The sequence below is a fragment of the Quercus lobata genome, chromosome 4, assembly GCF_001633185.2.
Source record: "Quercus lobata isolate SW786 chromosome 4, ValleyOak3.0 Primary Assembly, whole genome shotgun sequence".
Lineage (NCBI taxonomy): Eukaryota > Viridiplantae > Streptophyta > Magnoliopsida > Fagales > Fagaceae > Quercus > Quercus lobata.
Window position 1 is genome coordinate 84,346,606 of NC_044907.1, and position 25,186 is coordinate 84,371,791.

At 31.8% G+C, this 25,186-nt stretch overlaps 3 protein-coding genes and 1 pseudogene across 3 annotated transcripts; all 4 read left to right on the top strand.

Annotated features, from left to right (window-relative positions):
* Nucleotides 1-2,392: 2,392 nt before the first annotated feature.
* LOC115988019 (cysteine-rich repeat secretory protein 38-like) lies at nucleotides 2,393-3,220 on the top strand. The gene has a single exon (XM_031111646.1). The coding sequence runs from the start codon at nucleotides 2,409-2,411 to the stop codon at nucleotides 3,132-3,134; it is 726 nt and encodes a 241-aa protein (XP_030967506.1). The 5' UTR covers nucleotides 2,393-2,408; the 3' UTR covers nucleotides 3,135-3,220.
* Nucleotides 3,221-6,075: 2,855 nt separating this feature from the next.
* LOC115985996 lies at nucleotides 6,076-6,588 on the top strand. The gene has a single exon (XM_031108868.1). It carries the CDS (start codon nucleotides 6,076-6,078, stop codon nucleotides 6,586-6,588), a length of 513 nt encoding a protein of 170 aa, XP_030964728.1.
* Nucleotides 6,589-14,423: 7,835 nt separating this feature from the next.
* Nucleotides 14,424-15,155, top strand: LOC115984141 (annotated as a pseudogene).
* Nucleotides 15,156-16,451: 1,296 nt separating this feature from the next.
* On the top strand, nucleotides 16,452-24,544 carry LOC115985998 (anthranilate synthase alpha subunit 2, chloroplastic-like). Its single transcript, XM_031108869.1, has 3 exons — nucleotides 16,452-16,460; nucleotides 24,223-24,342; nucleotides 24,425-24,544. Exons 1-3 carry the CDS (start codon nucleotides 16,452-16,454, stop codon nucleotides 24,542-24,544), a joined length of 249 nt encoding a protein of 82 aa, XP_030964729.1.
* The last annotated feature ends 642 nt before the right edge of the window (nucleotides 24,545-25,186 follow it).

Here is a 25,186-nt window from a genome sequence, read left to right on the forward strand (position 1 = left end):
AATTTGATGAAACAAATCAAAACAGCCAAGTATTTGAATTCAATTAGGGAACCTAACGTACCTAAAAAACCTTGCCACCTTTACCATATACTATGTGTAGAGAGAAACATATACTTAACCTAAAAATTTAAGTTTATGGGTTTTAATTCAACTATGTTATATTAACTACTTACTCTTATTATTATTATTTTATAGGAAACTTCACCTAAATGTATATACCGAATAGATCTCCATGCTCTGATCAAGGTATGTACTAATTGGTTTTTTCCTTAAAAAGAAAGAGAATATTTAATGTCTTTCTAATTACTTTTTTTACAAGTGTCCCTCGTCCATGTCACCCCATACAATTAATTGGTTCATCACTTGCAAAATTTCAACCCCACTACTCCTCACTAAAGAAAAAAAGGGCCAACAATTTCTTTCTAGCTGCGGTTGAGCAAAAAAAGCCTGGAGATAGTGAATAAAAATGCACTAGCTACAGTGGCATTTCAATTGAAACCTCTACTAAATTTGGGGGTTGTTTAGCAAACCATGAAATTATGAACTAAAGAATAACTCCAATTCAAAATTCAAGTAAAGAATATATGTAATGGTCCATACACTTTACCTATTCTGACGCTGACCAAATTACTTGTAAAGTAAGGCATTTGTACCACCATCTATTCCATCTGTTCAATGGTCTAGTTAACCGTGCCTTATGGCACCTCTTAACTGGGATGGACCCAGGTGGGGCCCAAGGGAGCTCGGACCCCTCTGGGTCCAATTTTTTTTAGTTATTATATATTTCAATTTTTTTAGGTGAGCCCCCTTCCAAAATCTCAAGTCATCTTTCTCCTTAGTAAGCGTAACTAGTTTTATCCAAATAGCAACTATCCAACCTAAAAACTTAATAAAAATAATAAAAACATTCATAAAGGTGATTGTATTTTAGTTTAAAAAAAAAAAAAAACCATTTTACCACCAAAAAACCAAAAAATCATGTGTTATTGGAGGAGCTAAATCTAAATTTTTTGCAATTACAATAAACTGGTATAAATATTTGTTGACTGTAGCAAGTTGTTAAAAATAAAATACAATATTTTATTTAGATTTTATATCTTCCTTCAATTAAAAAACTCAAATTCTCTCTCTTCCTTTATTATTTTAATGAATTGTTTATATTATTTTTAATAAAGTTATTAAAAAAAAGAACATTTAATATTGAGTGTATTGTAAAGTGAAGTGATAAAATAAATAAAGTACATTTTTGATGTGCTAAAAGCTAAAAATTTTAGCACCATTATTGTGAATGCTCTAACTTCAAAAAAAAATCCCAGTCAGTCTAGAATTAAAAAATATTATTATTATTTTTGTTTTTATTTTTGTTGATAAATGATTGCATTTTAATATATTTAAAAACAACGATATTGAGTATTTATAATTTTTTAATATTATATAGATGTCTATTTAAATTTTTTTTTCTTTTATACTTCAGCCTCCGCTATCTAAATATCCTGGGTTTGTTCCTGCCCGCTAAGTAATTAATATGTGCTTTAAGTAATTAATATGTGCTTTATTAGCTGGTTTTTTTTGGCTAACTTTATAGAGTGCGTGGCCACCATTACGGGGAGAAGAGAAACGTGTATAAGAATTTAAGGGTGTGTTTGGTAGAATAGTTTGAGAATTGTTGTTTACAATTTTTTGAAATACGTATGGGTAAAAAAGTATGTGAAAATGTACATAATGTTGTTTCAATTGTGAAAATTGTTGTTTGAACTTGGTGGCAAAACAGGCCCTAAGTTTCCTTTGAACTTCCATGAGTTAATTAATATAAAAGCGCCACCAAAAGATTTTGTGCAAGATTACTGTACTCTCCAGCACGTTCAAAGTCTGAGTGCGATTTTGAGAGGTTAATTAATCGAAAGGAGTAGGACTGAGATGAGGTTGCAACGTCCAGGAAGAAAAAAAAAAAAAAAAATGGTAATGTGCCCACCCACAACCACAGCCCCAGGATATCAAAATATTAAAAAGGAAAAAAAAAAAAAAAAAAAAAAGAAAAAGAAAGAAGAAAGACAGGAAGTGGCCGGACATGCGCATTTTTATCCATTAAATAACCTCATTTTCTCTCTTTAGTTTTTTTCCTATTTTGAAGAGAAAATTTTTTGGTGAATTTGGGAAAAAAACACCTGAATTGCATCATTTATTTTCCATCCTCTTCATCCAACCAAACACACTCAAAAAAGTTTTCTTTCACATTTTCCCTTCAAAATTTTTCATTCACTCTATTTCACTTCCATACAAACACACCCTAAGAAGAAAGTCAGCATTTTCAACTCCATACTTGGCCAAAACTTGAAATGTCTCGTCTATTTATGGAGTTCTTGGAGAGAATTACACACCCACAAAACCAACCTTCAATTTCATTCAACATGTTGTGCTCAAAATATTTTTCTGTCAGCTTTCTATTATTCAGCCTCTCCCTCCATGCAGTCAATTGTGCTGATCCATTATACCATGTTTGTTTTAGCGAGGAAAACTACACTGCCGATAGCCCTTATGGTACAAACCTGAATGGCTTGCTCAATCTTTTGTCCTCCAAAGTTCCTTCAGAAGGGTTTGGGCTCAACTCGACTGGGCAAGGCCAAGCTCAAGCAAATGGTTTAGCCCTGTGCCGAGGTGATGTCTCAGAAACAGACTGTGAGACCTGTGTCATTGATGCAGGCAAAGATCTTGGTGATCGTTGTCCTTACAAAAAAGGAGCGATAATTTGGTATGATAACTGCCTTTTAAAGTACTCGAACATAGATTTCTTTGGAGAAATCGATAACGAAAACAAGTTCTACATGTTGAATGTCGAAGATGTAGAAAATCCCACTTCATTTAATCCAGAAGTTAAGGATTTGTTAAGCAGGTTATCTAATGAAGCTTATGCCAATCCAAAATTCTATGCTACCGGGGACCTAAATCTTGATTCATCAAGCAAACTATATGGTTTGGCTCAGTGCACCAGGGACCTTTCAGGTCTTGATTGTAAGAATTGTCTTGATACTGCGATTAGTGAACTTCCCAACTGTTGCGATGGAAAACGAGGTGGGCGAGTTGTTGGAGGCAGTTGTAACGTTAGATATGAACTTTACCCCTTTGTTGATGCCTAGACTGTTATGGTTTCCTATGTTTATGTATGAAACTGTGTAATGTAATATGTTTAAAATTAAATAAAATTGTCCAATGAGACAACTTATCTTTGCTTCGTTACTTGTATAATTTTGGCCAATTGTAATCATTTGGTTAGATTTTTTGTACTTAGATGATGAAATTTTGCATGGGGTCTGGGTTTTACTAAATATTGTTATTTAAAAAAAAAGGGGGGGGGGGGGGGGGTGTTTAAAAATATACGGCAAAATCTTTTTTAGAATTTTTGTTTAACCTTGGTTGAGTTCTTTGTGTGTAAAGCCATATCTCTACCACGGGAGGGACGATAACTAAAAGGGAGATATGTTTCAAACTAAAATTAAATGTGTGACAAATTGACAATTAATATACAGTAAAAGGCTCTTTGGTTGTGGTATTTTGAGTTAAGTAATGCGTTTGAGCTTGGTGAAAGAGTGTAATTAAAGTGTGTGTATGTTTAACCGTTCATTTTTCACACACACACACGGATATATATATATATATATATATATATATATAGACACACATACTCAAAAGAGCATATTAATTACGCCAAAAGAAATACATACTTTCCAAGAAATTTAAAACAATCCTTATTGCAAACAAAATTTTGAGTTTTCCTACTAAATACAAATCAGATAAAAATAAGGAAATAGATAATTAAAGAAAGGTAAAATAAAGCCAACAATACTCACTAGTTGGTAGGACGCATTTAAGATGATCACAGGCTCGCTCAAATGGACCACAAAAGTAAGGCAAAATAAGAATTAGTCGAGAGTTAAATGTGATGAGTAATAGACATATAGTAACAATAGTAGCAATGATTGAAGTAATTAATTAAAAGTGAAAATAATATGAAGAGTCGCAATTTTATTTATGATATGAAAAAAATCACTTGAAAAAATTATTGTGCAGTGTAGATCTTTTTTTTATTATTTATTATTTTTTTTTTAATTTCCTAGGAAGAAATTGAGAGAGGAAGAAAGGTGAAGATATGCATTTGTGTCTTAACCTTGATTTTTTGAATTTTTTTTTTTTTTTAGGAAAATGATTTTTTGAATTTGAAGTTTGTATTTGAAACAAAAGAAAATTGATGAAGAGTGGTGGCTATTCTTTTAAGTTGTAATTTGGATTAAAAAAAAATAGCTCAGGCTAATAATAATGGTTTTTTTTTTTTTTAATTACTCTTAACTCAACATGACAAATTGGGTTTATTTTTGATAGAATTGAACTTGAATAAAAAAAATGTGAGAAAAAAATGGATTTTATAAGGAGCCTAAAATTTAGGATTTTAAAACTTAATAAAATTACTCAGATAAGTTAAAAACTGTGTGGATAACTAGATATTCTTTTAACTACATAGGATCCGATAATCTCATGAAAATAAATAAATAAATAAATAAAAACTACACGGGATGATATATAGGATGAGGATAAAAGCTTTTTTTTATTTTAAAAACTCTATGTCAGCTTTAAGACTTTAAATTAACGTGGGTTTTTAATTTTTATTATAATCTTTCTTAAACAAACTTTCTTAAACCCATACAGGTTTTGATTTTTGAATAGGTGTATTGGTATAAGAAATAAGGACTTGAAAAGTGAAAAAGAAAGAAAAAGTTGGAACTCGTGAAAATAGTAAAAATGCAGGTTTTGATTCTTTGATTTTATCACCTCGTTACTTTTTTTTTTGAAGGAAAATAATTTAATATTATAAATATGTTATTGGGCTAAAATTTGGGTTGTGTAAACATTATAATAGTGTATATAAATATGCTTTTAAATTTATTAATATACTCTTAAATTGGTATATGTTTACTATTATATAAAATAATATGCTTAGTAATATATAGAAAATATAAATATAAATAAAAATATTTTTAATAATTTTTTAATCGCTGCACCCCATCACACCTGCACCCAAATCCAAATTTGCACCCGTGCTTCATAGATGATATCTAAAATTGTAGATGTCTTGTTTCTTCCCCCATTTTTTTCCTTTAATTTCCTTTCTGGTTGAATTCTTTTAGTAGGCTTTGTAATGCAATTTTCATGGTTTGCAAAAGGAATATGTGTAGAAACTAGGGATATAGGAAGAAGAATAGAACAAACCCTAGGCTCACCATCTAGAGTGGTCTAAACACCAAGCTTCACTCCATAGTTTTCCAAGAATCACCACCAAGTTATGGGAAAATTTTCAATTAATTTTATTCATCAATTTCGAAGGTACTTAACAATGTATTATGGAGGCTTGCATTAGATCATCCTTCAAGCATTACATGACATGAAGAAAGCAAATAATCCATGTGATTGTGGATCATTCTCAGGTTTGTTGCAACCACTTCCTATTCCCAATGGAAGTGGGAGAAAATTATTACGGATTTTGTTTCAGGATTGCCGAGATCTCCTAAGGGTCATAATACTATTTGGGTAATTTTGGATAGAATGACAAAATCAGCTCATTTTCTCCCTATTTGGATGAAGTACTCCCTTGATCAGTTAGCTCAGCTCTATGTTGATGAGATCATGAGACTTCATGGAATACCCTCTTCTATTGTTTTAGATAGAGATCCAAGGTTTACTTCTCATTTTTGGGGTGGTGTGCAAAAGGCTTTGGGTACTAGATTGGATTTTAGCACAGCTTTCCACCCTCAAACAAATTGACAGTCTGAATGGACTATTCAAACTCTAGAAGATACATTGAGAGCATGTGTTTTGGATTTTAAAGGAAGTTGGGCTAGTCACTTACCTTTTAATGGATTTTAAAGGAAGTTTGCTTACAATAATAGTTACCATTCAAGTATTTAAGCAGCCTCTTATGAGGCTTTGTATAGGAGAAAGTGTTGTTCCCCAATTTGTTGGGATGAGGTTGGAGAATGAAAAATATTGGGGGAAGAGATTATTCAGAGGACTTGTGAAAAGGTAAATATGATTCGTGATCGACTACGAGCAGCTCAAAGTAGAAAAAAGAGCTATTATGACATTAAAAGGAAGGCTTTAGAACTTGAAATTGGAGATAAAGTTTTCTTGCAGGTTGCACCTATGAAAAGAGTAATGAGATTTGGCAAAAAGGGTAAGTTATGCCCTAGGTATGCAGGGCCTTTTGAGGTCTTGGAGAGAGTGGGTGAAATTGCATATAAAATTGCCCTACCACCAGCCCTGTCAAAAATTCATAATGTTTTCCATGATTTTATGCTATGGAAATACATTCCTGACCCTTTGCATGTATGGAGCTATGAGCCTCATCAAATTAGAGATGATTTGTCATATGAAAAAGTTCTAGTAGAGATTTTGGATCGTAAGGAGCAAGTGCTATGCAATAGAACAATATCTTGGGTAAAGGTGCTTTGGAAGAATCATTTGGTGAAAAGGGCATCTTGGGAGGGTGAGGATGATATGTTGTCAAGATACCCAAGCCTTTTTCAGGATCAATGTATGTAAAATTTTGAGGATGAAATTTTTATAAGAGGGGAAGAATGTAACATCCCAATCAGACAAACAAAAAAAGAAAAAGAAAAAAAAAGGGGGTAAGTAAAGATCAGATTTTTTTTTTTTTTTAAAGCCCCACATGCCCCACCTAACACTCTAACCCCCACCACACATTTCACACTATCTTATCTCCTCTTTATGGCCGGCTCACTCGTATCCTTTTTTTTTATTTTTCCTCGTACACTCCTCTCTCACCAGTACCTTCATACCACCACTTCCACAATCATTTTTTCGGAAAGATCACCAAAAAATCCTTAAGAACCTATAAGCACCTTCACATCTTTTTTTTGAGGTAAAAATTTCTAATCTTTTTGGAGGGTTTTACACTTTTGCTTGAGATTGTTTTTATCTAAACTTTAATAATGATACCCATGTGATTTATGAGCATTGGAAGTTATATTTATGTGTTTTTATGTATGAGTTTTGTGTTGGTGGAATTATTTGATGAGTAGGTTTATGGTTTGTGCTAATGATGACTATCAAAGGTTTATTTCTAGTGAAAATTTAGGGGATTTGAGTTATAACATGTGATAGTTGGTAAATCTATTTTTTCCATTGCTATTAGGTTTATTTGGAGTTAGTTGAATCTCTAAATTTCTTGTCTTGGAGGATATTTTGATTTTGCTTTCATGGGTCTCTTGATGATGTAGAGTAAATCTTATGGAAGCTAGTCATAATGTTGGAGATGATTTTGAATGGGTTAACTTTATAAATTGGAGTTTATGCTTGTGAATTAATTTTTTGAGAAACTTTGGAATTGAAATATATTATTATTGATGTGGTTAAATACTAGGCTTGCCTAATTAAGTGCTTATTTGGCAATTCCTAAATTGTAGCTAGATACAATTTCAAGCTTTATGCTTATTGTGATAGGTTTGCTTGATATTGTTTAGGTTCTAGCTAATCTCCTTGGAGTTTGGAGAATTAGGCTTTTGTGGGTTGCGAGGTAAGTAGCTTTTTAATGAGATTTTTGAAAAATAACCATGTTGCATAAATGTTGTTTTTGGGTTAGACGTGCTTTTGGAAACTGCCTATAAAAACTATATTTTCCTAAAAACTATTGTGTCGTAACCTTAATATATATATATATATATATATGAAAAGTGAAAAGTGAAAAGTGCATCATATTTGGTATTGCATTTAGGGAAATGCATGAATTGTTGACATGGAAAAAATAAGCATCTTTTATTTAATCTTTGATAAGGAAATCATGGATTTTATGGTATATTGGAAAATTTAAAGATGCTTATCTTGTCTTATTATTTGGGAAATTGATAGAAAATATTTTTGACAAGAATGAAGTTGAAAACCTTACAAACTTTGTAGAAGTTAGATTATTTAAGGTTTTTCTGAAATTATTTGGATATAAACTATGTGTTTGAAAGTACATATATACCTGTAAGCTTTATGTTGTTTTAACCTTATGCCATGGATGATTTTCCGATGATCATCCGATTTGGTTTTTGTAGTCTTTGTGACAATAGAATCAGATCCAGGTCAGTGTCCTTTCACTTTGGTTGACATGTTCTTCCTTGCTACCCATTGAGGGAAAAGGTTTCTTGATCGTGTGTGGGTGAGACTGCTGCCCATAGGGCAAAAAACCACATGTAAAAGAGGTCTTATTTGACGCGTTCTCCCTACTGCCCATGGGGGGAGAGGAAAACCTTGAGGGTAAGGGTGAGGCTACTGCCCATGGGGTCTAGAGATTTCATTTGTCATGCCCCAAACCCTAAAGGGTCCAAAGCATGAGAAAGATGTCTTAAAGTACCTATAGATTTTTCCTTTTTGACAATCCAATCCACATAAATATATCAAGTACCAACATCAAGAATTATCATAATAATTCCATTAAATATACTCTCAATACAAGTCAGAACTCTAAGAAATAATTACAAGGACCATTGGCCACAAAAGAATAGAGGTCTGAATAAATAATTACATATCATCAGCCTATCTCATTAGTAGGAATAAAGTCACAACCACTATAATATACAAAAGAATGAGTCAAGCTTATTCTAAGATGTACATCATCTAATATCTTCATAACAAAAGTTCAGCCTCTATCAGTAGTTAGTCTAACTACTATTAGCCACCAAAAAGCTGTTTCAAAAGATTGATGCCTACTCTAAAAAGTTTATAAAATAGTGGAATGAGACAGAGCCCAGTAAGTAGCATAATTAATGGGGGTGGGGGAAATGCAAGTTCTATTTTCAATAATAGTAATATGATATGACAAGAACAATTGAATAATGAAACACAAAGTTTCTCAAAGGAAATACCTTGAAACTATATACTATAATCTATGAGCAACAACAATGTAATTTTCAAAGTCATGATATCTAACATAAGGTAAATTATCACAAATATACCACACTACCACATAGACCGGTCAGGAGAGCCACCCATTCACAACTGGCATGATATTATCTTCTTTGGTATGCAGACTCTTGGCCCCATGGACAGCAACCTCACTCATACCCTCAAGGTTTTTCTCTCCCCCCATGGGCAGTAAAGAGAGCACGTCAAATAAGACATCTCTTTCATGTGGTCTCTTGGCCCCATAGGCAGCAGCCTCATTCACACACAATTAAGGAACCTCTTCTCCCCATGAGTAGTAGGGGAGAGCACATCATCCAAAGTGAAAGGGCATTGACTTGGATTTGACTCCATTGTCACAAAGACTACAGAAACCAAATCAGGTGATCACCGGGAAATCACACATGACATGGTGTTAAAACAACATAAAGCTCATAGGTTACATTACTTTGAAACATATAGTTTATATCCAAGTAGTTTCAAAAAAATCTTAAATAGTCTAACTTCTACAAAGTTTGTAAGGTTTTCAATTTCATTCTTGTCAAGAGATTTTCTATCAATTTCCCAAATAATACAAGACAAGATAAGCATCTTTAAATTTTTCAATACACCATAAAATCAATGATTTTCTTATCAAAGATTAAATAAAAGATGCTCATTTTTCTATATCAACAATTCATGCATTTCCCAAAATGCAATACCAAACATGATGTATTTTCATATATAATAATATATAATAGAGTCACAACACAACACTTTTAAGAAAACCTATATCCATATATAATTTCCCAAAATGTATTTGACCCAAAAACAACATTTATGCAATATGGTTATTTTCCTAAAATTCCATTTAAAAGCTACTTACCTCACAACCGCAAAAGCCTAATACTCCAAGCTCCAAAAAGATTAGCTAGAACCTAAATAATATCAAGTAAACCTATCACAATAAGCATAGAGTTTGAAATTGTATCTAGCTACAATTTAGGGATTGCCAAATTAGCACTTAATTGGGCAAGCCTAGTATTTAACCTCATCAATAATAATATATTTCACTTCTAAAGTTTCTCAACAAATTGATTCACAAGGCATAAACTCCAATTTATAAAGTTGATCCCATTTAATATCATCTCCAACATTATGACTAGCTTCCATAAAATTTACACTACATCATTAAGGGACCCATGAAAGCAAAATCAAAATATCCTCCAAGACAAGAAATTTAGAACTTCAACTAACTCCAAATAAACCCAATGGCAATGGAAAAATTAAATTTACCAACCATCACATGTTATAACTCAAAACCCCTAAATTTCCCACCATACATAAATCTTAAGTAGTCATCATTAGCACAAACCATATACCCACTCATCAAATAATTTCACCAATACAAAACCCATACATCCAAACACATAAAAATCACTTCCAATGCTCATAAATCACATGGGTATCATTATTAAAGTTTATCTAAAATTAACCTCAAGCAAAAGTTTAAAACCCACCAAAAAGATTAAAAATTTTTACCTCAAAAAAAGGATGTGAAGGTGTTTATGGGTTCTCAAGAATTTTCCGGTGATCTTGCCAGAGAATGATGGAGGAAATGGCGGTGGTGGTGGTGTTGAAGTACCGGTGAGAGAGGATATAAGAGTAGGGAGGAGTGTATGAGAGAAAAGAAAAGAAAGAAAAGAAAATAAGAAGAAGGGATGGCCGGCCAAGTGATGAAGTGGTAGTGTGAGATGAGTAGTGGGTAGTGAATGGGTAGGTGGGGCATGTGTGGTTCCAAAAATATCTCACCTTACACATTTAAAAAAAAAAAAAAAAAAAAACTAAAAACTAACTGGGACGTTACAGCATACCAGAGAGGACAATATCATGTTAGTTGTGAATGAGTGAATCCCCTGACCGGTCTATGTGGTAGTGTAGTGGTATAGTTGTGATAAATTACCATATGTTAGATTTTATGGCTTTGGAATTATATTGTTACTGCTCATAGATTATAGTATATAGTTTTTTGGTATTTACTTTAAGAAACTTTGTGTTTCATTGTTCAATCATTCATGTCATATTATTACTATTGAAAATGAAACTTGCAATTCCCCCACCTTCGTTAATTATACTACTTATTGGGCTTTGTTTCATCCCAATATTTTACAAAAAATTTTAGAGTACGCAACAATCATTTTGAGACAATTTTTTGGTGGTTAACAGTAGTTAGACTAACTACTAATGGAGGCTAAACTTTTGTGATGGAGATATTAAATGATGTGCATCTTAGAGTAGGCTTGACTCATTCTTTTGTATATTATAGTGGTTGTGACTTTATTCCTGTTAGAGCATATGAGATTTAATGCTAGAAACATATGTCAAATTAGAATTGGCTAATCCTTTAACAAAACACACTTTAATTGTAATTGGGTGGATTTAGAATGTGTTTAATGCTTCAAGAAACAAGGTTTCAAGATCAAGTATTAAAACCATGCAAATTTGTCTAAGAAACAAGTGAAGAAGTGTTGGATTTTAAAACTTGACAGCTAGTATCTATCGAGGTTTAAAAGCTGCTGAAGCCCGATGCTCGACAACTATCTTGAAAGATAAGCTATCTATTGAGGTTTATGAAAAACAAATTTTTAGCTCTGATTTTCATCTAATTCATGTGTATATGTTTAGGCTTTCTTTTCTCACAATCTTAAACATATATAAAGATTATTTTAAGGGCCGTCAAAGGTTACGCGAGTGTGAAGTAAAGTTGTGTTCATACAAATTGTGACCGAAGACAGAATTTGCCCTAGTTCATCTTTCTCTTGAATAAGCTGTTGTGTTTGTACATCGTAGGGTTTTGTAATCAAGGAACTTCGTGATCTTCATCATGTGATGAACTGAAAAACTTTGCAGCTAACATCTTTCTTAAGTTGGTGAGTAAACCGTGTATTGGGATCCGCGTATCGAATTGGTTAGTCACGTATTAGGAGTCGTGCATTGAAAATGAGAGATTGTCACTACAGAACAAGTCCAATTGGGTATTGAGGTAAGAGTTCAACTGTAGGTTGGTATAAAGTACTGGGATTAATTTGCTTGTAATCACTTGTTGTGATAATAGTAAATTCTCGGGAGTGGTGACCTAAAAATTACCTAGTGGGGTTTTTGTCATGTAAGTTTTCCCAATTCATAAACAAATCACCATGTCAATTTAATTTTTGCTGCATTTAGTTAATTGGTAATTTGTTTGTGCTACCATGCATATTGCATGCTAATTGAATTAATTAATTAACTTGACTAATTAGTTTGTTAATTCAATACAAGGGGTTAATACATTTTTGGCCTATCAATTCCTATTGATGGGACAAGCTGATGATATGTAATTATTTTTTCAGGCCTCCATTCTTTTGTACCCATTGGTCCTTGTAATTATTGCATAGAACTCTAACTTACTTTGGGAGTATATTTAAAGTAATTATTAGGACAATTCTTGATGTTGGTACTTGATATGCTTTATTTGGATTGAATTATTAAAAAGGAAAAAACTATAGGTACTCTTGAAATGTCTTTCTCATGCTTTGGACCCTTTGGGGTTTGGGGCATGACAATTTCTAACATGGTATTAGAGCCACCTTTTTATGGACATGGTAACCACATGCATTGCTAAGAAGTTTTCTTCTCTCCCTAAAAGCCTTCCTTACCTGAATCTTCATATTAATATTGGTTCAAGCAAAGCAGCAAAGGTACTTTTTATTGGGGTTCCAAACCTCACAATTCTGTATACCTTTGGGTTGAAATGCAAGGCTATAAGAGTGAGGGTCTACAACCTTGTGGCCCAATTTACTTAAAAGCATATTTCTTCACGTAGACAGATATATTAACTTGTGTGGCAACTTGCATTTGGTTGTTTGGTGGATTTGGAATTAATGTTTGTAGCTAGCACCATGACCGTCCATGTTTTCACCCATATCCATATTACACTTCTATTCGACACTTTCTTGTCTAATTTCATTTTTTAGGTAATAATTTATATTTTTTAACAAACCAATTTTCAAAACTCTGAGCAGTGGAGTCAATAAGGTTATTCACTGCTCATGGTTTTCAAAATTAATTTTGAGCACATGCAAAAACATGAGCAAGTGACATCTTTCAACATATTACTTTAATCCCATTGATCCAGTAGCGGCTTTAGGAATTTTCTTGAAGGCTTGTTAAGAAATTTAAATTAAACAAATTTTATTAAAAAGAGAACTAGAATATAGTGTGTTATTGACCAAAAAAAAAAAAACATGAAATTTTACAATATCTTTTTACGAGTTTTCATATTTTGAAATCGTCTCATAATAATTTATTATCTATTGTTAATGTAGATGTAACCATTTTATTTTATTAAGTTTGTATAAAATTTTCATTTTTATGTAATTGTCATTATTTATTTGTTATTTTTTTTAATAAATTATTTACATTATATTAATTATTGACTCATATAACCACACTCATTCATACATAAATAATTCATATAACAATCACTAATTTTACATTTTTTTTTCTTTGAATCACTAGTTTTATAATAAAAAATTATTATAACATGATAACAATATACACACGTAACAAATTCTCTGTATTTCTTAGTTGTTAAATTATATAAAGTTATATTATATTTATAACACGTACACATTCACACACTTTAAAATTCACACAAATAACATTATATCAAAAAAAAAATAAAAAAAAAATAAATAATGCACACAATTAGTATCAAACACAAATACTCTCTCTCTCCCTCTCTCTCTCTCTCTCACACACACACATATATAATATAAATTTATAATATAGAAAGACATACAAATACTCATATTTTACTCTTAAAGTCGGAGATACATAGAAAGAAAAATAGAGAACAGAGATGATCGAGATGAGATTGATGAGAGAAAGGGAGAGTGATTTGTGTCATTAATTAGTTCTGGTATGAGTTGATATATGTTATTTGATTTTGAGCATTGATTTGTAATCAGCGTGAACAAGATTTAAGCCAAGTTGTACAAAAATATTTTTAAGGGTAATCAAATTAATAAATAAATATTTTATATAAATAAATAAATAAATATATATATATATATATATATTTTCTTCATGTCTGGGGGTTCTTTTGAACCCCTGAATTACAAGTGCAACCGCCCCTGCATTGATCCCACACGAATTTGAGTTGGTTTCTAGTTTCTTTAGAACTCTCATGAGTTAATTAATATAAAAGCGCTACCAAAAGATTTTCTGCCAAATTATTGACTCTACGCTCCAGCACGGTCAAAGTCTGAGTGCGATTTTGAGAGGTTTATTAATCAAAAGAATTAGGACTAAGATGAGGATGCCACTAACTAAGAATAAAGTCAGCATTTTCTACTCCAAACATGGCCAAAACTTGACAAGTCTCGTCTATTTATTGAGTTCTTGTAGATAATATTACACACCCACAAAACCAAACTTCAATTTCATTCAACATGTTGTGCTCAAAATATATTTCCTTCAGCTTTCTATTATTCAGCCTCTTCCTCCATGCAGTAAATTGTGCTGACCCATTATACCATTTTTGTTTTAGCCAGGAAAACTACACTGCCAATAGCCCTTATGGTACAAACTTGAATGGCTTGCTAAAATTTTTGTCCACCAAAGTTCCTTCAAAAGGGTTTGGGCTCTGCTCGACTGGGCAAGGCCAAGCTCAAGCAAATGGTTTAGCCCTATGCTGAGGTGATGTCTCAAAAACAAACTGGTCTACTAAGACCTGTGTCATTGATGCAGGCAAAGAGCTTGGTGATCGTTGTCCTCATAAAAAAGGAGCGATAATTTGGTATGATAACTGCCTTTTAAAGTACTCGAACATACATTTCTTTGGAGAAATCGATAACAAAAACAAGTTCTACTTGTGGAACGTCCAAGATGTAGAAAATCCCACTTCATTCAATCCAAAAGTTAAGGATTTGTTAATCAGGTTATCTAATAAAGCTTATGCCAATCCAAAATTCTATGCTACCGGGGACTTAAAGCTTGATTCATCAAGCAAACTATATGGTTGGGCTCAATGCACCAGGGACCTTTCAGGTCTTGATTGTAAGAAGTGTCTTGAAACTGCGATTAGTGAACTTCCCAATTGTTGAGATGGAAAACGAGGTGGGCGAGTTGTTGGTGGCAGTTGTAACGTTAGATATGAACTTTACCCCTTTGTTGATGCCTAGACTGATATGGTTTCCTATGTTTATGTATCAAACTGTGTAATGTAATATGTTTAAAAGTAAATAAAATTGTCCAATGAGACAACTTATGTTTGCTGCGTTACTTGTATAATTTTGGCCAATTGTAATCATTAGGTTAGATTTTTGGTGCTTAGATGATGAAATTTTGCATGGGGCCGGGGTTTTGCTAAATATTGTTATTTTAAAAATAAATTGTGGGAGACTTTTACTGTTTTAAAAATATTCGGAAAAATATTCTTTAGAATTTTTGTTTAACCTTGGTTGAGTTATTTTTGGGACAAATGGGCTTTTGCCCTTTTCAGGCAAATTAATTAGTTTTATACCCCTTTCCTAAACTAAGTAGGGAAATACCCCTCTTTTAAAACTCGATTTATGATAAATTGAGTTAGGCCCTATAGTGACGTTTTAAAGAGCCTATAGTGACATTTTTTAAGGTCTATAGTAACGTTTTTTAACTCGACTTCAATGAAATCGAGTTATAGGTAAAAAAATTGCCTATAACTCGATTTCATTGAAGTCGAGTTAAAAAGCGTCACTATAAATCTTAAAAATGTCATTATAAGCTTGTTAAAATGCCACTATAGAGCTTTAGAAATTTTTTTTTTCTAACTCGATTTATCATAAATCGAGTTTTAAAAGAAGGGCATTTCCCTACTTATTTTGAGAAATGGGGTATAAAACTAATTAATTTGTCTGAAAAGGGCAAAAGCCCATTTTGTTCCTTCTTTTTGTGTAAAGTCATATCTCTACCACAGGAGGGATGATAACTAAAAGGAAAAAATGTTTCAAACTAAAATCAAATGTGAGTGACAAATTGACAATTAATATACAATAGAAGGCTCTTTAGTTATGGTATTTTGAGTTAAGTAATGCATTTGAGCTTGGTAGGAGAGTGTAATTAAAGTGTGTATGTTTAGCAGTTTGTTTTTCACACACACAAACACACACACACATATATATATATATATATATATATACCGACACACTCTCAAAAGAGCATATTAATTACACCAAAAGAAATACATACTTTCCAAGAAATTTAAAACAATCCTTATTGCAAACCAAATTTTGAGTTTTCCCATTAAATACAAATCAAATAAAAATAAGAAATTAGATGATTAAAGAAAGGTAAAATAAAGCCAACAGTACTCACTAGTTGGTAGGACGCGTTCAAGATGATCACAAGCTCACTCAAATGGACCACAAAAGTAAGGCAAAATAAGAATTAGTGGAGAGTTAAATCTGATGAATAATAGACATATAGTAACAATAGTAGCAATGGTTGAGGTAATTGATTAAAGGTAAAAATAATATGAAGAGTGGCAATTTCATTTATGATATGAAAAAAATTGCCTGAAAAAATTATTGTGCAGTGTAGATCTTGTTCTTTAAAATTCCCCATGAATAAATTGAGAGAGGAAGAAAGTTGAAGATATGCATTTGTGTCTTAACCTTGATTTTTTTTTTTTTTTTTTTTTTTTTTGAAAATGATTTTTTGAATCTTAAGTTTGTATTTGAAACAAAAGAAAGTTGATGAAAAGTGGTGGCTATTCTTTTAAGTTGTAATTTGGATTAAAAAAAATAGCTCAGGCTAATAAGAATGCTTTTTTTTTTCTTAATTACTCTTAACTCAACGTGACAAATTGGGTTTATTTTTGATAGAATTGAACATGCCTAAAAAAATGTGAGAAAGAGAAAAAGAAAATAATAATAAAAAGATTTTACAAGTAGCCTAAAATTTAGAATTTGAAAACTTAATAAACTTACTCAGATAAGTGAAAAACTGTGTGGATAAATGGATATCCTTTTAACTACATAGGATCTGATAATCTCATGAAAATAAATAAATACATAATAAATAAAACTACACGGGATAATATATAGGATGAGGATAAAAGCTTCTTTATAAAAAAAAAAATAAATAAATAAAACTCTAAGTCGGCTTTAAGCCTTTAACTTAACGTGTGTTTTTAATTTTTAATATAATGTTTAAAATTTTTTTTTTTTTTTTTTTTTGGAAGAACAAATGAAAGAGATTTTAATCATGCAAAATATGTTTGAAGAAAAAAAAAAAAAAAAAAAAAGGTTACCGTGTGGTGGGGTTATTTTGTTGCACTGGGGGTGTTTGTCTTGTGCTATTTTTTTTTTCTAAGGAAAAAAAAGTAGAATTGTTTTAAAGACATGGTATATTGGGAGATTAGTCATATTTTGTAGGTGTTTTAGGTGGGAGTTGCAAACGTATTTTTACTAAGTTGCCCCCAAATCTTGTCTTTAATTAAACCCAGGAGTGTCAGGATATTTTTGAACCAACAAAATGTTTATTTCAAATAGGAGACAACCCTTGAATAGTAGTATAAATTACGATGTATTAATTTTTATTATTTAACTAGTCCCAGACCTTGTGCGTGATAATATTTTTAGAGCAGTCTCATTATTATATATATTTTTCAATTTGGAATAATTTAATAAATAGTAATGTAATTTATAATCATATATTCATTTATTATAATGACAATTACAAATGTAATATATATAATTTCTGTCGCACCAACATCAAAACAATACTAATTTCCTTAGGAATTCAAAAAGTAAGTTAGTCAAAATATTAATTTTTTAATAAAAGTTATCCGCAATATTTTTTGTATCTTCAAAAATTATATAAAATTTGAAAATTATTCTTTTAGTTTTCAAAAAAGCTTTCTTAAACCCAATTTTTTCTGCAGTACAATCAAAAACACCAAGAAATGTAACTAAAAAAATTCAATAAACAAAGAAAAAAAATTGTGTCAATGCAAAGAGTACAAATCCAAAGGAAGAAAAAAGTAGAGAAAGGTTTTTTCAAAAAAGAATTATTGTGTTAATGCTGTCATAATCTAATCCAACTTCTAATCCTATGTGAAAATTAAATAGATAAATAAATGATTTTAAACAAAAAATTGAACTTATTTTCTCAAAAATCTCAAAGAATCCACTAATAAGATAAGGAAGATGAAGAATAACATAAAATATTCGTAAATACTTAAAACAATTATTCAAGTATCTAAAAACATCATATAAAAAATACATAACAATTTACCTATAATTTGTTCAAAAACATATTTTTAAATAGTGAATGGAAATTGCACAAAGACAATTGTTTTCAATTGAACTAACTGTTCTTCATCGACTTATTCAAATAATCATGTAGTTTTCCAAATAAGATAAAACCTGGCAACAACACAAAATATAACATATTACAATATGAATTTTTTTTTTCTAAGTTAGATCAACAACAAACACCATTTATTAAGAGTTTTTAGTGTTGTAAATAAAAAGATAAATAAATAAATATATATATATATATATATATTTGCATCAAGGAACACATATGAATTAGTCAATAATAGGACAATGAGGGTACAAACCTTTAGTTGGAAATCCTCCTATAGGTAGCTATTAGGTTGTATCTTTTCTACCATTAATGATTAATCAGGACTTGTGAATTTTTTTTTTTCCTTCATTGATTTCATTTTTCAGTTATAAACACTCAAAAGTAGAATTCTAAAAAACACAAATATTCATCAATCTAAGGTAGAAATACAATAAAAATAATAATATGAAATCCAACAAAAAATGAAAAGAAAAAATTGTGTGAGAGAAAGAGAGATAACCTTTTTTGTATAGGAAAAATATGCATAGAATGGAAGAGTGTGACAAATTTATAGTAATAGGAAGAAAATAAGAAGATCCAAAATAAAGAAAGATAAATGGGCAAACTAATATTTAAATTTAAAGCTGCCCTAGAGGAATATAAGTAGCCAACAATTTTGTTTTGATTTTCCATTGATTTATTATTTAGTTATAACATCAAAATTAAAGTAGATGAATATGTAAAGTTTAAATCGCCTAAAATGAACTTGTAAAGCTAAAATGCCTAAAATGAATTTGAAAAACTAGAACTGCCTAAAATGAATTTGTAAACTCAAAATTATATTGTTAATATTGTAAAAAAATAAATTTAAAAAACAAATATGAAAAAGACTAATGATGTGGAGGATAGGATGACTCAACAGGAGTGTAGTAACAATAAATGTTACACTTCAGTTTTTAAATATAAATATAGAAAAACTTGATATGGTTCACTTATATCAAGTTTCTCTTTGTTCTTTTATTCTCAGGTCAATGGTTTAACATGGTGATTGTATATGAACCTGAGATGGAAGTGTGCCTCAAGATAGATCTCTGAATTCGCAGTATTTTCTAGTCTTTGGTTATTTAACAGTCATCATTGAAAGCTCGGATTTGGTGTGAAAACACACGAGCTTATTTAGACCCCCAAAAGTAAATTATGTCTTAATTGTTTTTAATCTAACTTATCTAATTGCGGAACAAGAGTAAAAGAAGTGCAATCACTAGAACTACTCTCTAAGCCATAAGCAAGCAAGCAATTAGCATTAAATGTAAAGATTAAAGAGTAGAGGAAGAGAGATGCAAATACAAGATAATACTAAGACGTGTTATTGGAGAGGAAACCGAAGAACTCGGCAAAAAATCTCTCCGCGACCCTCCAAGTCGAAATCAATCCACTAGTGAATAAGTTGGAGTACATGAATAACAAAAGACCATCCAAGTCTAGTCTACCTAATGTACTTGAGCTCTCCAAACTCCTGCTACTGAAGGACATCTTGAAGTCTTGTCTTCACTAACTTTTCGGATCTTGCAACACTGCCCAATTGCATCTGCAAGCCTCATCGGCTTCTCTTGGAAAATCTCAAATGCTTTTTAAGCTCCAAAACACTCCCTATACTCAGATCTGGTGTGGGTTGTGTTTGGGTACAAGTCTCCTCTCAAAATGTAACAATGGGAGAGGGAAGAAGAAGAGGCTATAATGATTTCTCACTAAGAATAAGTAGCTCTCTCTCTACAAGATGATTGTATTGTGTTGTAGAAACTTCTCTAGGGTTTTCTCTTTGAATATTCTCATTTACTTTTGTGGGTAAATAGAGTATACATAGTATGGGTGAAGGGTAAGAAAGTTACACTTAAAATACTCTAAGCAGAGAGTTTCACGGATACCTCGTGAAATAGTTTGTCTCAAGAAGTACTCGCGAAATATAGCCTGACACTTGACTCTTCAGCTTCCAATATGTGTTTACTCGCGAGCTTCTTGCAAGATAGTCGTGAAACTGCACTGATCTTCATTTCATACTCGACTCTTCACCAACTTAATACTAAATCAAATACAATAAAATCGCACAAAATACAAGGAAATAAATTAATGAAAATACAATACTTTTTGTTATGGAATAAAGCCAACATAAAACGTAATTGTAAATCATAACTTTACAATCATATACCCTTTTGAGATGAATATATAAAGTCAATCATGTTGGCTAATTCATTTGTTTCTTGTTGCCTAGCTTTCATAAAGCCCACTTCCTCATTTTATTTGTCATAGTTTAGGCTGCTTATCATATATTATTATTATAACATATTTATTTATTTTCATTACAAAATTCACTTTCTTTGTATTTGTCAAAAGTGGTCAAATAGCAATCTTGTTAAGCATTTTCATGTACAGTTTTATCTTGGTGGTAACTGTCACATGTTCAACATTATTACGTTTGCCTAATACCTTAAACAATTGAGTTCAATTTTAAAAGATTAATGTGGTTACCCTACAGTCAGTTCCGCTCCTATACTGTAAATCTTTATCTTCTGTAGATTTGGTTGTGCCTTATTTACTTGCAGAAAATTGTTTGGTCATGTCCTCAAGCCAAAGTGAAGCTGGTACATAATTTTCCAACTTTCCATAAGTGTCTACCATAGAATTTCTTGCTGAATACCTGAGTGGGAATTTGATACTTTGTCATGAGATTTGGTGGATCTGTATGTCTCAGAACTCAAAAAAGGGTTACAAAGTATCAAATGCTTTTGATGTATGTGGAAAACAATTCCATGTCGGCCAGTCTTGTATATGTCCTCTTGATTCCATTATGGGAGACAGCAATTTATCATGCTGACCTTTGCTAGATCACACGGTTGAACACATGACTCTCTGTGGTAGCTTTTTTTGTTAGTTTCTATGTGGTAACAGTTAATACTATGTATCACCGTCTATGCATTTTTCAGAACCTGCATAAGTTTTCCATAAACCTTCACTATGATCACAATCATGTATTAATACAGGCTGCTAAGGCAGGTCTCTAAACCTGGTTCTGTTAAGGTTGAAAAGCTCATGAACGTTGAGCAGTATTCCCATGTTATGCACAGCAAATCCACTGTTATTTTTTATTCGTGTCACGATGATATCTTAACCAATGATCCTTGTGCAGGTGCAAAAATAAACTTTAAATGTTGGTCATGAAAACTAGAAAGCACAGGTATGGCTCTAGGTCTGCCACACCTGCACCCAACGCTCATCGACGCAGTGTGTGGTGCGCGACACCGGCAACCATGCGTCCATGCTGCGTTTTGTTTTGTTTTTGTTTTTTTTTTTTTTTTTTTTAATTTAATTTAAATTTTTTTTTTTTCGCCGAACCGGTCCGATTCGCGCTAATTCACACCGAAACAGGCTGCCACCATGTCATCAGCCTCCATTCTTCTGCTTCATGTGACCTTGTGAAAGAAGGAAAAAATAATAATAAAATAAGAGAAGGAAAAAGAGATAAGGAAGCCACTACTTCACGTGACTGAGTGAGCAAGAAAGTTGTGGACAATGGATAGATTTTTGAATAGGCGTATTGGTACAAGAGATAAGGACTTGAAAACTCCAAAAGATAGGAAAAGTTGGAACTTGTGAAAATAGTAAAAATACAGGTTTTGATTCTTTGGATTTATCACCATTACGTATCAGTTTTTATTATTCTTTAATACCTTGATTTTATCACCTCGTTACATCATTACTTTTTTTTTTTTTTGAAGGAAAATAATTTAATATTATAAATATGTTATTGGGCTAAAATTGGATTTGTGTAAACATTATAATTATATATATATATATATATATAAATATGCTTTTAAATTTATTAATATATGTTTACCATTACTCTTAAATTGGTATATGCTTAGTTATATATAGAAAATATAAATAAAAATATTTTTAATAATTTTTTAATTGCCACACTCCGTAACACCTGTTCCCTACTTTTTAAAAAATTGCCAGTCCAGCACCCAAATCCGAATGTGTACCTATGCTTCATAGATGATATCTAAAATTGTAGATGTCTTGTGTCTTCCCCCAATTTTTTTCCTTTAATTTCTTTCCAGATGAATTCTTATAGTAGGCTTTGTAATGCAGTTTTCATGGTTTGCAAAAGGAATATGTGTAGAAACTAGGGATACAGGAAGAAGAGTAGAACAAATCCTAGGCTCACCACCTAGAGTGGTTTGAACACCAAGCTTCACTCCAGAGTTTTCTAAGAATCACCACCAAGTTACGGAAAAATTTTCAATTAATTTTATTCATCAATTTCAAAGGTACTTAACAATGTATATTGGAGCCTTGAAGTAGATCATCCTTCAAGCATTACATCACATAAAGAAAGCAAATAATCCATAATCAATTACTAGAAATAATTAATCTTCTAATCAATTGCATCTAATATTAAAAACTCAAAGGTTTAATAAATTAATCTGGCTTGGGCTCAATGGATAGAGGCCTTTATCAATAAACCATGTGACATTCTGGTATATGCCCCCACTTTGAGAATAGAATCTTCAAAACATTTATTGCATTCTTATTGACATTTTTTTTTTTTTTTTTATAGAAATAATTGCAATATGCTGCTAATCTCGTAACTCACATATTTTCCCCCCACCCCTAAACCCCCTAACACCTGGTGCATTCTTATTGATTAAGTGCATTTAGTAAAAAATTTCGTGTTTACCTCATTGGACGATAAGATTTGTCTTTTGAGGTCACTGGAGAGTTACTTGACCATTTAACTAGTTGGATGTTCTGAGTGTTGCACTACCTGTTGGGACTAGTCCCAAAGGATTTATTTTAGCAGAGCACCAAAGGATTTATTTTATTTTTTTAAAATCACCATCTATCTTCCACTTAAACCAATGCTTTTACACAAATTTGTCTTTGCTAGGTGTTTCTCCGTGCATGTTTGTGTAATAATCGTTCTAGAGTTTTTTGGATATTCAAATCTTTAAAATCCATAACTATTTAAAGAAATTCAAACTGCCTATTTCACCGAGATAAATCAAATTGGTAGGAGGTGGGATCATCACACTCTTTTATGGTACACGCAGTTAGAATATACATAGATTATCATTCCATTATTTCTTGATTTATCTTCAATTGACCTACTGTGGATAATCCTTCGCCTTCAGTTTAGTATTGTCTTGTATGTTAAGAAACAGTATTTGGATGCATAAAACATGAAGAGGATACGAATCAAAATTATCTTCAACTAATTGAGATAGGCATTTTCCAGGGTTTTTTCCTTGCTAGGAGCCTAAAAGTTTGGTTTTTAAGTTTCAACTTGCTTTACTCATGCAAACTTTCTAGTTTCATGTGAATTGTGCACAGAACATGTATTTCGATGCAAACCTGAGGAGAATATTTTCAGTGTACTTTCATTCTTAAACCCCACCCAACCCCTTTTTTTTTTTCCCGGATGATCCTGTAAAATTGCTGACAACCAGTTTTACCTGGCTATTGATGTACAACTTTGGAGTTACGGATCCTTTTGAATTTCTTCTTGTTCTTGCATTTCCAAGAACAATTTGCCACTGCAATTCATTTCAAATTGCTGGATGATCCTGTAAAATTGCTGACAACCAGTTTTACCTAGCTGTTGATGTACAACTTAGGAGTTACGGATCCTTTTGTATTTCTTCTTGTTCTTGCATTTCCAAGAACAATTTGCCACTGCAATTCATTTCAAATAAACTATCTAGAAGAGTTCCAGCCAGAAGAAAGAACCACATCCCTTAATGCAAAATTCTGACCAATTTAACGTGTTTTCCTGACAATATGAATAAGATTAATCGAATTATTTCTTACCTCATGTAAGGTTCATTCTTAGTTTTGTCGTTTTGCTCTGCTGCAAAGCAGGTAAAAGCAAGGGAGTTAATAGGTCAGCTGGAAGTCACAAGGCGTGGGCCATACAGTGGTGGATTTGGAGGCATTTCATTTTCTGGTGATGTGGACATTGCCCTTGCTCTGAGAACCTGTGTTCCCAACTAATACACGTTTCGACACAATTTTCTCATATAAAGATGTGAACAAGCGCCGGGAATGGGTTGCTTATTTCCAGGTTGGGGCTGGCATTGTGGCTGACAGTGATCTTGCTGATGAGCAAAAAGAGTGTGAGAATAAAGCTGCTGCTCTTGTCCGTGCCATTGATCTTGTAGAGTCTTCATTTGTTGAGAAATGATTTAGATTTTATCCACCAGTTGAATCTTATATTTATTATTATTATTATATTTTTCCTTGATAGCCCAATTTTAAGTAAAAGGGTTGACGGTTGAGTGGAGCTCCTTGTGTAGATGATTCTAGTTAGAGGATGAGGTTTAATTGCGAGGTCATGGATAAGCCCTAAAATTCACACGTCTTCAAGATATTCCTTCCAAGTTCTAAGAGGTACGTGAAATGCTGGCCTTAAAGTATGCAAAATACCTTCTGTTTTGGAATTTTGTCATTATTGAATGAGAAATCTTGGAAGGCATAATAATGCCAGTGCTATTGGATAACAATAAGTCTAAGGATACAAAATTTCAATATTGTTGATATGGTATGTTGTAATTGGTATTAAAAAGTAACAAAAGTAGTGTCAATGATATGATCATGTGAAAGTGCTATACTAATTAAAACTCGTCACGTCAATAGTTGTGAAAAAAATTGTGAATTGTTTTTGTCTTGATATGATGGGAAGGAGTACCATATCATTGTAATCCAGGACTATTTAAGGAAGAAGAAGATTGAATCCTAAAATTGATATGATGGCCACATGTATTCTTTTCTTCCACTTTTTTATATTTGAAGTCATATTCTTTATTATTTCTTAATTTATAAGACC